This window comes from Ambystoma mexicanum, chromosome 9 (assembly GCF_040938575.1).
Source record: "Ambystoma mexicanum isolate Mex_15411 chromosome 9, UKY_AmexF1_1, whole genome shotgun sequence".
In the NCBI taxonomy this organism is placed as follows: Eukaryota; Metazoa; Chordata; class Amphibia; order Caudata; family Ambystomatidae; genus Ambystoma; species Ambystoma mexicanum.
This window is the reverse complement of record NC_090931.1, coordinates 363,500,764-363,518,768: the sequence shown is the minus strand read 5'-3', so window position 1 is coordinate 363,518,768 and position 18,005 is coordinate 363,500,764. Positions and strand designations below refer to the sequence as shown.

The window sequence follows — 18,005 nt, the reverse complement described above, 5'->3', positions numbered from 1 at the left end:
AAAGGTGGACTTCGTGAATGGGATTATGTGTGCGGCTAGGCCGATTTAGGTGGGGTATATCTGAGTTCTAAAGACTGTTAAGGTGATCATGGAGGTATAGAAGTATGTGTGCAGCTAGGCGAAATTACTCAAGGGGTATAGCTGCATTCTATTGTTTGTTGGTGCACAGGCGAGAGGGAGCATATTGGTGTGTTTCAGTGTCTCTGTGGATTGGAGGGAGACCCTGTTCCCGATGACCTTTCAGTGCCTTTCGAGGCGACAGTAACTCCCTTTGGGGTTTGCGGCTATTAGGCTATGGTCATCCCTGTGTCTTGTTGAACTAACGTGTACTGCACCTCACCCTTCCTCCACAGACCTTTGCATGCTGAACACTCGCTGGGGGAAGCAGGAATAAAGTTTAATTTAAATGGAAAGACAGGCTCAGAACTGCAGCCTTGTGCTCCAAATCACAGAAATCTCCACACTCTGATGAGGCCTAGTTCATCATGGCAGGACCATGGCTATTGTGGCAATAGAAACCAGTAATTTATTTGCTGCCCATTATTCCTCCATGTACTTGGTAGCCTAGTGTTCTCTAAAATGCAGCACAGCTAAAAGGGAAACTACATCCCATTTGAAGATGGCCTGAAACACTGCGACACATGACAGAAGCACCAACACTAAAAATTACCAAAACTCCATGCTAATAGAACTTCCGCAACTTGTACTCCCCTACACGTTTTGGGCACTGGACCTACATTCCAAAACACTGCTCCTAGCACATGGAACAATAAAGTAATTATGTACCAGCAATGCGTTCTCTTAAAAAAAAAAAAAGTATATCTTGACGTGCCAAAACACACCAGCGCCCATTAGTCCCTGCGCCCTGTTGGCTGCGTCCAACAGGGCATGCAGATGGATCTCCTGCCAAACATCTGCACCGAAACATCTGGTGTGAACAGCCGTGCCAAAACGTCCTACTTTGAAGAAACGGTTTACTCGTTCTTGGCATTTACTTTTCTAGGAAGGCCTCTTTCTGAACTTTAAAGAACTTTTCTAAAACGATTCCTACTTGCTCAAATCATTGTGGCATCTTTTGTTTTATAAAGTTTACTTACCTCCAAGGGTAGTGATTTTATCCTGGGCCTTTTCTTATATAAACATTTCTTTTTATTAAAATGCTTTATCTGGACAGGTGTAAATGAAGTGTGTACCAGTTAACCATCCCACGCCACCTCCTGAACGTAAGCCCTAGGCTGCTCTGTCACTGCTACATTTGGAGAGTCTAGAGTTTGTGGTAATCACCAACAGTACCTAAATCAGGAAGCTACACCTAAAGACCATGACTACAGGGTGTAGGGAAACTTGCCAGAATAGGTAGACGCCGTCTGCCAGGGGGCAGCGAAAGGTAGCATTCACCACTTATTAGTTTTTGTTTGCTAAGAAACACCACACCATATCCCACTAAAGTTCCACAATAATAAAGGATGCACTTACCTAGCATAGCAGGGCTGATGTCAACACCTACCCAGTGATGGCCTTGCTCAGAGATGTAATCTCCACTTAGTCCCGAACCACAGCTTCAAAGAAACAGAAAAGAGGACCACAAGTTAATTACAGCTTTTCTGACCTTAGCGCACATGCAATCTATTATGCCCCACCTCCTATTATGCCCCACCTCCTCCCTTCAATCACAAGATCAGGATGCACATCTCTTCAATGAACTGTGTAGGTTTTCCGCACTACATTCTGCTAGTATATCCATTTGCCCTTTGTCTGAGCCTGGAGACAAGTTTATAAAAAATAAAAAAATTATAATCTCTCAGCATTTTTTTTTCTTGCACGCAGAAGACCGTACAGAAACACTGAAATCACTGCAAATTGAACAGCCATACAATGCATCCGGATACATGCCACTCAGAGACCATGACCTTACTGGAATGAATAATTCTGGACTCTTCCAGAAGTAGTCAACAATGATCAAATGTCATCTTTCACTAGCGTTCTCCTAGGCAAACATTCACTTGGCCAGATCTTGCTCATCAATGCATGGAGAAGTTGGGGCTGCGACTTACTACATCAACCACCACCCCTCCTACAAATATACTGTAAGCTCACCCCACATCAAGTAGGTAGCAGGATTGGTCTTCTGGTAAACACAATAACTCCACAGCTCGTTCAGACATCTGGGACTGGATCTCGATCATACGGGAACTGTCCAAAACAAAAAGAAATTGCAGAAGATGCAACATCACCAGTCTGTCTTTCACCAAGAACCATTAGCACAGTCTCCTAAAAAATATATAGAATTCTGGCATATGCCAGGAAATTTCTTAGATGCAATCTATACTTGAACCTTATTTCAGTATTACATCAGGTGTCAGATCTTTGGTGCCACAATATCTTAATCCACTACAACCCCTCTTAAAGAACCACCAACACCTTCACACAGCTGCACACGCCACCAACGCCACCATTACCTTCGGCCACTTATACCTCACCTCATATCTTCAATGCTACCAACCTGCAAGTAGTCATTCGAGCCCAATCACCGCCCTTGATTGAGCTCTCAAGATTGCCCTGTGTCCTCCACACAGTACTACCACCCCCGTCACTCTGGAAATGTTTGTCTTGTTACTTTATAATTCTGGACTGGCTATACCACTGGATAGGCAAAAAAAAGATAATGATAGCGTGTTTGTCAGGAATTCTGTTAATTCTCTGAATGACAGAAACAAACTGGTTCTCGATTAATTCTGGAAAAAATCATGAAACACATTACTGTTCTAGGTTCAACATCAGTCTAGGGCTAGCATCCTTAAAATCAGCTGCGGCAGGTGAGCCATGCATCCTTGTACTCCTTACTATGAGTGCAGCATTTGTCACTATAGAGTAGACAATACCCTGCAATGACGCTTGCAAAGTATTAGGAGTTGCAGTCTCCTCCCTCTCTTGGTTCATAACCCAACCAATTGGTTGTTTGTGTCTGACTGGCAGGTGTTTTGTGGAATCCCCCAATGATCTCTATGGTCTCCACTTTTCAACATCTATCTTGGCCCTATCCTGAAGAACATCTATACTTCTCCACGAGCCCAAAGTATCGTTGGTATGCACTTTTCAATGATTGCTAAGGAATAATTGCATGCATTTCTCCAACCTCTGCTATAACTTTATGGCAGCGATCAGACCAAATGGTCTCACATGGCAATGATTATACAGCACACCCCCAGGTGGGACTGGCACATGCGGTTCTTTGGCCTCATGGCAATAATTTCATGGAGGCCACCAAAATGGCAGGAGTGCTACACAAAGAACAGAATAATGGTGAAAGTTCCAGCAGCGCGCCTGCCTCTCAATTATAAGAATGATTATTGGAAATATATTAAAGAGTAACCCTGCTGCAAATGCCTGGGTAAAGCTGCGATTCACGCCGCAGCTAAAAAAAAAAAAAAAAAAAGAAAGTCTCACAAAGTATTTATTGTGGCTTTCTGCGCTGGTGTAATAGGCTTCGAATGTGCACAAATAAATGCGAGTTATACCAATATATGTTAGAACATAAGAATAATGGTAAAAAATAGCAGTTTAAACTCAACAAATAGTGGTGTGTAAGCAATAGGTTTACTGCAGTCTTGATTAGGAGCTACATTGACGCCCAACATCTAATACTGCCTGTACAAGCAATGCATGTATTGCAGTCTAATTCAGACGTACACTGATGCCCAATACTGCCCAATATCTAATACACATTCTAGTTTGGTAATCGCAATATATAAAATGCTTGCCCAATTCATGCAAACACCCAAACATTTCTCATTATTGACTCAATGAATCAATGTTTGTGAGCAACTGTTGAGTAGAATCCTTAAAGAATCTTCATACATCCATATATATAATTTGAACACTTAGTTCTGAATCTAGTAAGTTCCAGCCGACTTCAAAGTATTGAGAAATTCCTGGGATAGGTTGATTGCATTAATGGTCGATTGACATCCAAGTAATTGAACCCAATTAGGACAAGCGTGCCGAAGAGAATAGCCTCATATAGTCTGCAGCAGCGTTTTTTTCAGCCTCTAGGCCAAGAATCCAGACCCGCCGGAGACGCCGTCTTCCTTCTTCATGAAAAGGTACTGTCCTGTACAACTGGCTGCTTGCTGTGTTGAATCTTTTCTTTTTCTGAGACACATTGGGGCGGACAGCCCAACCGGGTTCTCCCAGGCCTAAGGACGCTGGTCCTTTGGTCTACAGTCCTCCAGGGAGGTCTACCCGACACCCCCTGAACCATCTTTTAACTAAACATTTTACTTGCAACGTTGAAGATTCCTGCAATTTGACAACTTTGACAGTGTCTGCCTTCCTTTGTTCTGCCGCTCACAGCCCTTGTCACTCTGTGTCCGAACTGACTTTGAGACTCATCTCGAGATAGGGCTGGACTTTATAAAGTATAGGCTGCCTAAATGGTACCTGCCAGCATCCTCGATACATTACCTGAATGTTGGTTAAAGAACTGATTTGCTACTATGACTACTTATCTGTATTCATCCAACGTTTACTATTGCCTTGAGTAATGCCTAAATGCCATACTGTATAAAGTGAATAAGTTTACTTACTATGATTCAAATATTGTGTTAGTTGCCTTAGTATTTATAATAACCATATTTTTATAAAACTGTGTACAAGTGTATTCCTAACTATAGGTGTTCCCCGAAGTCTTTGTACTTACCTACAGGCCTTCTCCCCCCCTAGTCTAAGCCCAGCTGCTCGTCTAATGCTACCAAACCTTTTGGGTATTTCAGGCCAAACCTAATAATTGGATCCCTGTGCACCCAAGAGTAAAAGACTTCCTCAGTCCTACCATAGGTGGACTTTAATAAAACTCCTGAACAAGTGGTGTTGAGTAGGTTAAGATACACGGAAAACCACCCACGAGAGCTGCTTTACAAAGTTTTGTTGTAAGAAAACTGCATTACAGCGTGGACATCTACAAGCAGGAGGCTCTTACCTCCATCTGAGTAGAAAAACGTACGAGATTTGTGTAAAGAAAGAGACCTTAGCTGTAAAGGGAACAAATCTGAACTTGTAAAAATGTAGGTGGCCTTTCAAAAGTCCCCAAGCAAATCTATATCTAAATGATCGGACATTCATTTAGAGGGGATTGAGGAAGAGGGCGATTTAGAGGATGAAACGGTTAATTTTGTATGTACACAGTCCCAGGCATCATGACGGCTTGTCCATTGGTGTGTGGACATTTTCTTGAGCGAGAGTTGGCGAATAGGGGAGGTAAGATAGTGGCTTTCTATTAGGTTGATGACCAGATAAGGGGGGGGGGGCATATTGGCTGCTATCTTATTTGACGCCCACCACGGCGCATTACAAATCCGTTCCATTGATTTCAGATTATGCATTTGGGCACTAATAATAGAATCATAAAAATAGCGAGAATGGAGACTCGTTGTTCGTACTCAGCTCAAAACTCGTAAAATGTAAAGAGGTAGGCTTTGATCTTGCATGGTGCATTTTAAGTTATCACACGGCTATACACTTTTACAGTATATTTACATATGCATATTTGCCTTATAGGGAAAGAGAGAAAGAGATTCACATAGTAGCTTGAAACAATGCCGAGTTCGCTGCAGCAAAATGAACCTGTCTCTCAGAGCTTTAAAAACCAACATTCTGTTCTGGTGTTTTTTTGCCTTAAGATTATTTTCTGAACACAGGCAGTAATACTAGAAGTATTTTCCCACATTCATATGTTGTACAAGAGCAGTATAAAACCCAAATACTTAATATCATTCACCACTTCCACCTTCCAATTAGTACCCCAACTCTGGGTTTTCTTGTTTAAACCTGCCGAGAAAACCAAAACATTGCTATTAGCAATATTAATGTTTAGTTCAGTTTTATCCCAGAAAACTTGGAAAGCAGTCAACAGCCTTTGTTACCCAATCTGTGATAGATCCATTAAAACAATATCTGCATACGAGACCCATGCAACCTTGTATCCAAATATCAGTGGGAGAAAAGAGGCCCCTCCAAGGCTGCTCTCAAATCTGCCACGTATATATTAAAGAGAAAGGGGGCCACACGCACTCTTGTCTTGGAGCTCTCGCAGTCGGGAATTCTGCAGTGAAAAATCACCCTCATGGCTCATGCTTACTCATCCTAGAGTCAGTATACAAGCACTTTAATATGGCGCAGAGATTAAAGGCCCCACTTATCCAACTTCTCCCATAAAATGCTTCGATTGACTCCATGAAATGCAAGCCTATAGTCTATTGTAGCAACAGAAACTGTAGAGAGGGATGTTCCTAACATTTCTTCTGGACCACATCTATCACCAACGCCAGCCAAAATGGTGCCTATTCAGGGCCTGAAACCTATTTGATTACTTAAAATTGTATTCTTTTCCGCCCAACTTTTCATCTCTTTCAGCAAGAGTGAGGCGAAGATCTGAGTGCACATCCAGAATGGTGATATGGTTGTTCCTGGAAACTACAGACAAAAATTGGAATAATATGCAAAAGTTGCCACATGTCTGGAACCTGTTTTGACTTTAGAATGGCCTCAAAAAGTTCCAATAATTTCCCAGCCCATAATGATGGACAACTTTTAAAAACCAGCTTACATAAGCCATTTGGTCCTGGGGCTCTTGATCGACTGACTTTTAATTCGCTGGTCTTTATGATCAATATTCAAATTCAAGCCCCAATCGAGAGCCAATCCAGACCTCCGACATCCCTCTCTTTCACACAAGTTTCAGGAGGAACCTCATAAAGCGTAAAATGTGCCACCTAGTAGTTAGTTTCCTAAACTGGATTGGCCCGAGACAAAAATTGATGGTTGCCAGCTGAATTTACCAATTTCCAATAATATCTTATTTGCTAACTACGCAAGATAACCTAAATACACCTTCTCTCTGATGACGATGAAAGGGTAAAGAGTACAGACTAGACATTGTTCTTATGTTTTTGCTTTGCTATAATTGCTGCTGCTTTATAACTGTCTGACCAAAGTACATTTTGCCACCCATAGTGATCTCCTCATTACATTTTTAGAGATTTGAATCTCCTTACTAAAGTACCACTGCTTATTTAATCACTACAAATGGCTTTATTAAATATTCCCAATAAAGGACAGAAAAATCTTCAGCCATTCCGGGAACCTTGTCCTCGAATGCTCTACTGATACCAATATTTAACGTAGAATATGCATTTGATGACCAGCATAACCTATTCTTGCCTCAAAATACTAAAAAGGAGTCGGGTCCCAATAAAGTTGGCTGGCAATCAAACACCTGAAACTGTGCAATCACCTGATGATGATTGCTCAGAGAGCCACCCCCAATGGTACAAAAGGCAATAGATTCCCAAAATAATTCTGTTGTCACAATAAAATCAGTTCTACACATTTGGTTCCAACAACAACGCCATGTAAACGGGGGTTCCCCTAAAAAGTATTCAAAATGCTGTAAAAGAAATCAATTGAACTCTTTAAAAAACATCATCCATTTTTTTAACCACATTTAACCACTTTGTAGGAACCAATCTCTTAAAACTCCAGATCCTCCTTCACATGAGCCCCTTTTACATGGTTTTCCAATAAGATTGAAGATATAATCGCCAGCAATAATAATCTCCCTGTGTAACCATTTGGTATACTACATCATCAATTTATCCTTACACAGGAAACTGCCCAATAATTAAAATATATACAGATTCGACTTGCATTTCCAAACGGTGACTTGTACTGTCAAAATTCCATAAAAGTCAGCTTCCTCAGCCCAAGAGGACTTTATGGCAATCAAAAAACCTCATTTCGGTGTCCCCGCCGCCCCTCTTACAGCCTTTTTGGGAGAAAATGCGATAGCCATCCCATATTATATCCTCTTGTAAGAAAGTTTCCTGTAGGACTACAAACTCGCAATTCTTTAAATTAACAGAAATATTAAAGTTCTGCATTAGATGTTTAAAGCCTCCAGTGTACCATGTACAAGTGCTAAAACCCCAGTCAAAAATGATCTAATTTGCCCTGGATTTCACCAGAGCCCTAATCAGACAGGACAGGTCCTCAATTTTAGCACTCCCAGTTGAAATAGGAGGAATACAAACAAGTGTGTCTTCCCCCCCACCCCCCACACTGTTGAGCAGGAAATGACCAAAGGGCCATGATCTTTTGAAGAAGACGCTTGAGATAAATCAAAGTGTTCATTTCAATCCCCGAAGGCAAAACATTGAAACCTTATTTTGTCTGATGAAGCAATAAGTGCTTCTAGAATCATACTCAATGGAATTATAATTGCTACTACATCAACCCTTTTGGAATCAAAAAAATCCACAAAGGCGCTATCCGTCATAACCATAGATCTCAACTTGGCAATTCCAATTAAGATTTTCAAAATAGTTCCTCTAGTCAATCAAATTTGGTCTTTCAGGGGAAACCAGGCCTCCGTGAAGAGCAGATCTTTACCATCCCACCCAGATTTCTGAGTGTTCATTGAAGCTTATTTCCACTTCTCTCAAAGACCCCACCATACCAATACCTACACTTGCACAAGGTAGAAGGTCTTGGTTTAGCAACAAAGGGCCCTTTAAACTTCCCCAGCGTCCATTTGTCAGACAGTTCGCACCGTTAATCTTTAATGCTACCTCAGGGTCGGTTTGCAATATTTTTAGGTGCAAAGGCAGGTCTTAAGGTAACTCCTCCTGATCAGGATTTGTGAGGAGGGCATGACTCGGATTTCAGGAGCTGTGAGGTAAATCTCACCTCCTTCAGTGAATCAGAGCTTCCAAAGGGAAACCTCGAAGCCTGAAGAGCTGACCAAACCACAGAGGAAGGCTAAGACTAGATCTATCCTGAGCTCCTGCCCAAAAGCCTATGACCCAGCCTACTGCTCCAGGAGGGTTGGATAGGATTCCTGCGAGGCCTAGGGTCTCCTCTCCTGCAGCTGGGGTTCACTCTGAAACTTTAGGACATGTTAAAAATCCTAGTTTAGGTTCAGGGAAGATAATCCCAGAGGGTCTCTCTCACCTTTCTACATAGACAGGGGCTAGTGTTGCAAGGTGCACTGAAAAAACTGCCAGACTCTGGTCTTCACACTTCAAGTGTTGCTAGGGCACAACTTGGCCCGCCATGCAACCATACATTCACTAATTCTAGTACTTCTCTCTAAAGTACTGCCAACATTGGAAATGCTTGGTATATCTTTTTTTAAAAAAAAACACTTTTTATGATCCAGTTCATACTATTACACACGCTCCTACCGCAAATAATGTGTAAACATTTCAACCTGCAAGCTGTTGGACAGGCGTAAATCCACTTGACCCCTCAGTTCTCCACAAGCACACAGCACACCATTTCTTACTGGCCAAGAGTCAAATGTCACTTGCCAATGGCTCAAGCTATTTCTGAGGCCTGCTCAATCCCTCAAGCCTACCCAATGTATTTGTTTTGTGTGTTCCTTGTGTATTACTGCTGCCCTCAATAAACTTTGCACTTTATTCTTTTTCTAACCATATATTGCCATCTGGTTTACCATGAGCACAGGGAATACAGCATTTCTCAGACAATAGCAGCAACTTAAGACCAGTATGGTCCTGTTGGCACAATATACAAACCTAATAACATAACAGATGAACACATTATTTCATGTTTGGTACAGTGGATTTTGTTTGAAAACATTTTAAACAAAGTCACTGACATAATAGCAGTGACACTTATTTTGTTGGTTAGTTAGCCAAATCCATTCATCCATGTCACATCTCATTAATTATAAAGAAAGATCATATGTGCATATAATCACCAACTGCAATTTATAAAGCAGGGGATATTATTTGGACTCCCAACATAGAAATCAGTACAAACGCCTGACCCTGTTCCTAAACGATAAAGTCAAAGGCAGCTGACCGTAACAGCCCAAAATATTTTTCCTGTGGCGATGGCTAAGCTTGCAGGTAGGTTGCTAAAGATATTTGTTTTTAAACTCGACCCTACCAATTTGATCATTTCCTTTAATCAGTATAACTCTGCTAAGTAAAGTTAACCCACTCTTAACATATGACCCTCAATGATAGTAACAATACCTTAAAAAGGATCATCCCACCCAACTGTTTCTGGGATATTTGAGCGCCTGGAGACTGCCCCCGGGTGGTAGCATTGCCCGGTATAAGTCAGCATAATATATATCCAGGAGAAGCAGGCCTATCAAACATCAGATTTCTCAGGCCATCCAATGTTCTGACCCGAGAAAGATATACCTAATCTGCAAGTGTCACCTGTTACGAAAGAGTTCTTAATTGTGGGTAATTTTCCTTTCATGTTGCAACCCCTAAACTTTTTGCAGTTGTTTTCACCATGATCTAGACTTTGACAGAGAAGTGCAGCCTTTGGCTGCACTCCTCTGGGCTTTCGCTCCATTCTTATGGGGAAACTGACATGCTCTTAAAACAGACAGTACCGGGAAACGTTGTTTTCCGTAGTTTATTTATCATGTTGCAGCTTTCGCGCAACATGACACAAGAGTACACTGTAAGCCAAGTTACTGCTCTCTTGGGTCTCTAGTCTTCTACAGGCCATAGATACTCTCTTTGGATTGATAACGAACGGTGCAAGTGAATCACGGACGGGACTGGTGACAGCAATCGTTTGTGTTTTTGAGCTCCTTTTGGCGTTTAAGCGCGTTTCTCGCGCTTAGCCCAAAATGGTGGTCTGGCTCCCAAAATGGCCAGACCACGAGGCTCGTTGTCCTGTCCGCTGACCATCTTACCCCCTTCATCTTCCCCAGGTCGGGCCGACCCAGGGCCTTCCTTATTTGGGCATGTACTTTCCCGCGAAACACAGATGCTTTCGCAGGCTTCTACAGGCCTTGTGTGTGCCTCCAGGATGTGGGCTGGGATGTCTGGTCCCAATACACATCCTGGGTGCCAGAGAGTCTAGGGTGGTGTGAATGCCTGGGACCTCCGTGGTCCGCGATAGGTCCACTTGAGTGTTTTGTGAGCAGATCTCCCATTGGGTCCCCTCCGTTTTGGCGCGAAGGGAACCGTGGATAAGAGGGGGCTGGAAACACCACTACCAGGTCGATCTCTTGAGTTCTCACGAACAAAGGAATACAGGAGCCAAGTATCCTGCAACCACGAGGCTGAACCAAGGAATTGCTGGTGACCCGCTGAAGGACTGCTCCTCTGCACTGCTGTCGCTTGGTGAAACCCTTTCTACCTCAGATCGAACGAGAAGGCCTGTACTGGTACTTCGACTCTTGGAATAGTGGGAACAACTATTCTCGGCATCTTCACCATCTCCTGCACGTAAGCCTTCGGAAGTGTCTCTGGGCCATCCAGCAGACTGACCAGCCTACCCAGGAGTCTTGCTCTGTAACTGCCGTCTGGTTGTGTTGTATTACGAGTCCTTGTCACGCTCACACGATTCGTACACTTGGCATTCCCAGGTCTGAAGTGAGTAGTGTACATTTGGCTGAAATACACACGGCCGCTCCGTTGCCCTGCTGTGGTAACAAACTGTGCGGGTTCGCTGCTTTTGGGATGTCCTCAACTCAACTTCTGCTGCTGCGGAATCTACACTACGCCGAGACGTCCCCTGCTCGTATCTGAACCTGCCAGCACTGAAACTGACGCAGAGAAGCCTGGGTCTGCTTGCATCGGGGACCGGTGAGTAGCATCGCTAGGAACTGGTCGCCCTCCTGCAGGAGCCCATAGCTTTTCCCCGCTGTGTCTAACAGCACGCCTTTCCGTATTCGTGCTCTACTTCTGCCCACAGTGGAGGCTGCGCTTGAGTCACGGAGCTCTGTTCATCTTCATTTGTTCACCGAACTAAACTGCCCGATTCCCTAGAAGAGACTCCCCTTTTTGCCCATTGGCACCAGCGTGTGCAGGTACTTTTGAGCACAAGGCTCCACTCTTCGTAGGGCTTGTACTTCCTTTTAGTTAGGTGCCTCTGAAGGCGGACTGGGTCTAATTATTATTCACACTGCCTGTTTTCCTCCCCATCTAGGTGGTCTACACATTTCGTGCGTCTAACTCGTTAGACTCGTTTGTATTTGTATATATATTGTATTGGTTTGGTATGTGTTGGTTTACTTGAGTTTTATTGTGCTTTCTCGCTACGGTCAATGCGCTACGGTCAATGTTAAAGGCCCTGTAATAAATGTGCATATATTTTTAATATAACACCTGCTTGGAGTAATTTGTAAGTGTCCTTGCTTTGTGTGCTCATTGTGGGCTTTCAGTCACCCTCACCCCTCTTGAGACCTAGTCTTGACCGCCGCAATCGCTACCTTGATTGGTCTGGCTTGTCCAGAGATTACCCTGTTCCAAGAAACTAGGCTGGCCTTCTGAACCTCTGCGCCTCCAGGACAGAGTTCAGAAATCCGTCTTAACATCACCCCTTTCTCAATGAGCAAACGTAACTGGAAATTCCAGTTTACTATCCTACCAAGAAAGAACAGAGTCTTGGTTGCAAGGCCTATGCTTATGACACAAATCTGTGTAACAGCTGACAAGTAACCGTCCTTCGTCCAAAATTTGCCTCCAAGTAATCCCTTGAGCCCCAAATAAAATTGTGCCGTTAAAGAAATGCATTACTCAAGTACTGACCCACCCCTCAGCAATACTTTCAAAAAACTCATCAAATGGGGCCATTCAGAACGAGCGTTCGATTGACTTGCGCCTCAATATGTTCCTACCAGCTCAACAATCTGTTGAAAAGCTAGCTGAGAAAAGTTGACAATTTCAAACTGCTATCGGATTGGCCCAGAATAGCCGATATTGATGACCTCTTCCCAGCCAGACACTTATCTTCGCCTCATTTGTGTTCTCCCAATACCGAATATAGTACTTGTTAACTGAATTTAGTGGAATTTGGAATCCCACTGGCATTTGGGAACGAAATATCAGGGTCATCCGCATGAAATAACGCAAGGCAGCTGGACTACCAGGGTGGATGGCCTTCTAAAAAAAGGAGTAAGAATGCCTGGAAGGTTCTTCGGAAACAAAATAAATTGGTGGTGGTACAAAATATTGCCATAAACCGTTATTTACAAGAATCCAGCTAGTTTCTGTTCCACCCAGTACGACTACTAGTACTATTACCCATTGCTACTGCATCTCCTTCAGGACAAGTACGGTCTATTCCCTTGCCAAAGCACATTCTCTAACCACAGCCCAGTTGTCAAGCTAGCAAATTTATAAACAAGTTGTTTCCAGACGTTAAGGTCGCACCACCATGCATTACTCTCAGCCCCCAGGGGAACCCACTTAGATCAATTTAAAGACCCTTTTATTGTAGCCACCAGCTTCCTCAGTTCTGCTACTAGGCACTACCCCGAGAATTACATCACTCCCAGTTCCTACTGTCCGTCAGTTAGCACCATTCATCGCCTTACTTTTGAGTGTATTTGCGAGCTTCCTCTTCATTGTAAAACTGAAAAAGAAAGAAATCTGTATCAATTTCCCACACGGATAGCTATCAAAAACAGGGCGTAGAGAAGCATACTTGCCAATTACTCAACCAGTCTCTCACATTGTCACTGCATAATACTACTTTGTTTTATCTTTCATTTCAGTTTACAATCTGGTCGAATTAATAAGACAGCCACAGAATGCATCAGAACTACCAAGTGACCGCGTTCCCACACAGTTTTTGTTTCGTCATGCAGCAAGCTGTTTTTCAAAGAAAATCCAATCAGGCTGGTGCGAAGGAGATTAGGTAGCACCGATCCTGGTGCCGAGGTTGTGCAGCCTCAGCTTTGCCACGACTGTTGGTTGCAGCATACGACTGTTGGTTGCAGCAGGATCTGGCTATTTTCCAAATTCGCAGGTGGGTCCGCACCATGCTCGCCGAGAGCCAAGAAAGAGCAGATCTGCTGCAGCCCAGTATTTGTTTGAAGGAGGCCAGCTGAGCACCAGCAGCCCTAAAGCCAGCTACATAGTCAGTCCGAGACTGGTGACCCAGACTCGGAGTGATACGCTGTCAGTTTGCAGTGCTGCTAAGAAGCAAAAACTGTGGTCTCAGAATTATAATAGCCATGGTCGTTTTTGCATTGCCTGAGGGAGCGCTTCGCAAAGCGCTCTCAGGGATCCAAATTAAGGTACGATAAGCAGGAGCTACAAACAATAACCAGTGGCCATGAGCTACCACTCGGGGAACCAGGTGCTAGTACATGGCGTTCCGCAATCTAACTTCAACATAACATGCAAATGTTACATTTTGATTATTTTTATGACTCCTTAAATGTCATATAGATCTGTCAATACTTATTTACAGAGTTCCCCAAATCCTCAGAGTTAAATTCACATCAATGCATTTGTTTGGCTTCAGTTGGCCTGGGGAGCCAAAGTTTGCTCCTGGTACCCATTGATGTCAAGCTAACCAAGCTCTTTTAGGCTACAAGCAGCAGCTAAATAGCTCCCAGCTCCACTCAATTTTGAACCCTGCTCTCTAGTCACTGAAAAACTGCATAGAAGGGGAGGGTCATCATGAGAGACTAATTCTGCACTTGCATCTAGAGGGAAGAGTGGGTCAGTGTCTCTCACCATCTCCCTTTGTCTCCATCTCTTTTTTATCTCTCTTTGCATTTCTCAGAGGCAGTGCAACACATCCAAGACTACTCTTTGGTCAAGAGGGTTAAAATGATGGGCAAGGAGTCAGGCAACACCACACCATCATCTGCCGAGTTCAATGAGAAGTTTTCCACAAGCTATTTACGTGCTCCCTGTGACTGCAGCATAGATTCACCATAGCGCATGATGTGCAAAGGAAGATGTGGCACCGGTTTCCTTTGGGGTGGGCGCATGGCATGCAGCAGGGGACTTAGTGTCGCAAATAAGGAGGGTACAACCAATTAGAAATCAGAACTCTTGTTTTGAGAGATTTGTAAGAATTATGATGACCACTTAGTGCCAAATAATTATATCGCTTGATCCTCTGACAGCATTACAGACAAAATGCACGCCAAGAGTGCAGTTTGTGACTTCCTTATTCAGTTGTCAAGATGGCCAAGCAATCCAAGACGCTGCTTTCACGCCAGTCTATTCTGTCCACATTGGTATGAATCTCACTTTTTGGCTTCATCAAGTTTACTTATTTGTCGCGGAGTGGTCGATTTTGCATCCACACTGAAAGAGTATCTGTGCCTAGTTTATTTATTTAGTTTAACATTATTTTGCATAATTCATTTTCACTGTATAACAATCACTTTTTGAGAAAAAAAAAAAAACTTCTATATTGTTGTGTTCATTCACCTGGCGTCATCAGGATGTCGGGATTAGAATGTTGAGGGCAGTAAATCAGATGGGAGGAATTTGAGCATTAACTATGGATTAAATAAAATGAATGCTTACTTCTCCCGAAGTTGCTGCATCATTTCAATTGGCGACAAGTGTTGCGCGTAGGGGGTCGACTACTATTCACAACCCTAAGCTTGGTGGTGCAGCCTCCTCATCATACTCTGCTATGGAGTGGCCATCCAGACTCAGGGCCTGGGCCTTCTTTCTGCTTCCAAGCAAAGTCATCAGCATTCTGCTGGCCCGATTCAACAGAGCGCGCAATCGCGCAATCTCCCCTTTGTACATAATTCATTAATCTTTCATACATATCATTTGAGGATAAGTGGCGCCAAGGGATGAACTCTGGACACAGGTTAACATGCAGTGGTCACCTTAAGTATAGTCTAGACATCTTGCCCCTCCCTACCTATCCTCTCCTCCCTACTCACTTTCTATACTCTTTCTCGTTCTCTCCGTTCTGCGGAGTGCCCCTTCCCGCTTCCAACTTCTCTCTCCTTTCCATTGGACCAGACTACCCCTCCCGCCCGCTCTATTATCACCTACCCTTCATTCTGCACTTCTCTAAAATTCTCTCTTCCACTCACCCCCCTAGCATCTTTTTGGTTCCTCTCTCACTACCGAATCCACGTCTACCTACACCTCCTACCCCCTTTCTCACTTTGGTCCCTCTCCATTAGTGCTTAACCTCATCATTAATGTGAATTGTTCCTTGTACTTTTTTCTGGTTTAGATTCAATTGTCATGTATGGCTTGTTGTGTTTGCGTGTTCCTCTTGTAAAGCACCTTGGATTAAAGCGCTATATAAATTAAAATAAATACAACTACATCTCAACATGATGCACACGCCTCCCGTCAGGTTGCGTGGCAACCATTACCAACACTTGTACTATCATCGCTAGAAGGTGCACTCCTTAGTTCTGTATTAGCTACACTGAGTGTTGATCCCCGAGGCTGCACTACTCACTACAATACACTTTAATCACGGACTTAACCTATGCATTACATTCACACCTGAAGAATGGCTGCAGCCACCATGGAGACCCTACCAGCCTACGTGGCCCTCTCCTTTACTACTGAAACGGTAAAACAGATCGTTCAACACTATTTTATTTCAAATAGAGGTGGGCGAAAATGGGCAACTATTTTGTTCCGCCAAGTGAGTGGTTTCCCACCTTTGCAGCGTTTTATTTTTTAGCTGAAGAAATGTCATTTTATGTGGTCCGAAACACACAAAGAACAACATTTCGGGGGAAAACGAAATTTAACAAAAAGGAGTGAAACGCTCCATTCCCACCAAATATAATTTTTAAAAAATGAAGTTTTGGTGGGGAAAATGCCCAAACTGCCTATTTCGCACAACAGGCCACAATTCAAATCCTCCCTCCTCTGGGTGAGTTTGTGTCCATTCCCCACAGCATTGAGAAATTGGCCACGTCTGTTAAAATAAGTCAAACACGAAATTACCTTGAGAACAAGGCTTCTGAGGGTGGCAGAGAGACTAAAAGGTTTCAGGTGCAGCAATCTGCTGGGAGAATTCTCATAAATGTGCCAATTCCCTTCACCTTAGAGACAGACCCCTAGCAACTTTGCTGGATTTTGAGGACTTGATTTTTTTACCTGGAGAGAGTGTGAGCCTTTTTTCCCCACTCTCTCATGTATTTTGATGTGCGTTTTACCAGTGTTCTTCGATTATGGGGGTTTAGATAACTCCATAGGCATCATCTTTTCATTTGTGTCACACAGCACCCTAAAGTGCAGTGACACAGGGAAGCCTTTCAGGCTGTCCCAAGGTTTAAATACCTTCTCTGGGATAAACTACTGTGTCCCAGAGAAAGTAAAGTGAAATTGACTTTACTAGTCTTCAAATTCCTATACCCAGCACAGCCCATCTTACAATAGAGTGCTGGAGGGGTTACCTAGTATCCCCTATGTCTAGAGACTCATGTAGCAGTGAAATGCTACCCATTACTCTCTAAATGGCTGATGGCAGTGGGTTTTACAACAAACTACCATGATTTTTCCTAACCGTGAACACTGGTAACGAAAAATCACGTGAGCCATGTTTTTCAAGATGGTGTCTGAGCCCCCTTTGTTTAAACAGGTCCCGGTCTTTTTTCGCCGTTTCTTTTTTCGAAAGATCCTTCTAGAGTTTGTCTCTGCGCGCCAAACCTGGTTTGGTCCCTTTGTTCCCACGCCTTTGGCGGGCTTCAGGACTGAAGACCGCCTCTGGCACCAGAGTGTCTGGGGTGGGCAGGAAGTAAGGGAGGGGCACGAAACTCCCTGTGCGTAGTCTCCTATGCGACCCAAATGCACTCTGGCGTGATTGGCTGGCTGACTGTCCAGCAAGGACAGCTACCCTGCTGGGTGAGTGACAGCTAGGCTGGAATGAATGGGCGAGAACTGAATAAAAAGGCAACTCTTGGCTGGGAAGGCAGAGTCAACCACTGGAACGAAAGAACCGAAGACGAGCTTGAAGAGGACGGCTGCTGCAACTCCTGGACCGTTGGTTTGCCCGATGAAGCCGTGCTGCAGGTCCGAATAGCCAAGTTCACCTCAACAAAGAAGCCCCCACAAGGACGACTTCTTCCTTTGTGTTGGGACCAATCAACTCGTAAGCCATCTGGATACCATTCTCAGAGCTGGTTGTATTTTCCTCATAGTGCTGCAGGAAACCGAATAACCAGGGGGAGAGTGTCAAAAGTTTGTGCGCTTGTCTACAGCTACCGGAAT

General features: G+C 43.7%; 1 protein-coding gene across 1 annotated transcript in view; it reads right to left on the bottom strand.

The window, feature by feature from the left end:
• Positions 1-18,005, bottom strand: part of BUD23 (BUD23 rRNA methyltransferase and ribosome maturation factor) — a 111,306-nt gene that overhangs the window by 80,251 nt on the left and 13,050 nt on the right. The window contains exons 2-4 of the mRNA XM_069614795.1: positions 13,373-13,410; positions 2,098-2,193; positions 1,477-1,559 (exon numbers count right to left, since the gene is read on the bottom strand). Of these exons, the coding sequence (XP_069470896.1) occupies positions 1,477-1,559; positions 2,098-2,193; positions 13,373-13,410 (217 nt within the window). The remainder of the gene's footprint in view (positions 1-1,476; positions 1,560-2,097; positions 2,194-13,372; positions 13,411-18,005) is intronic.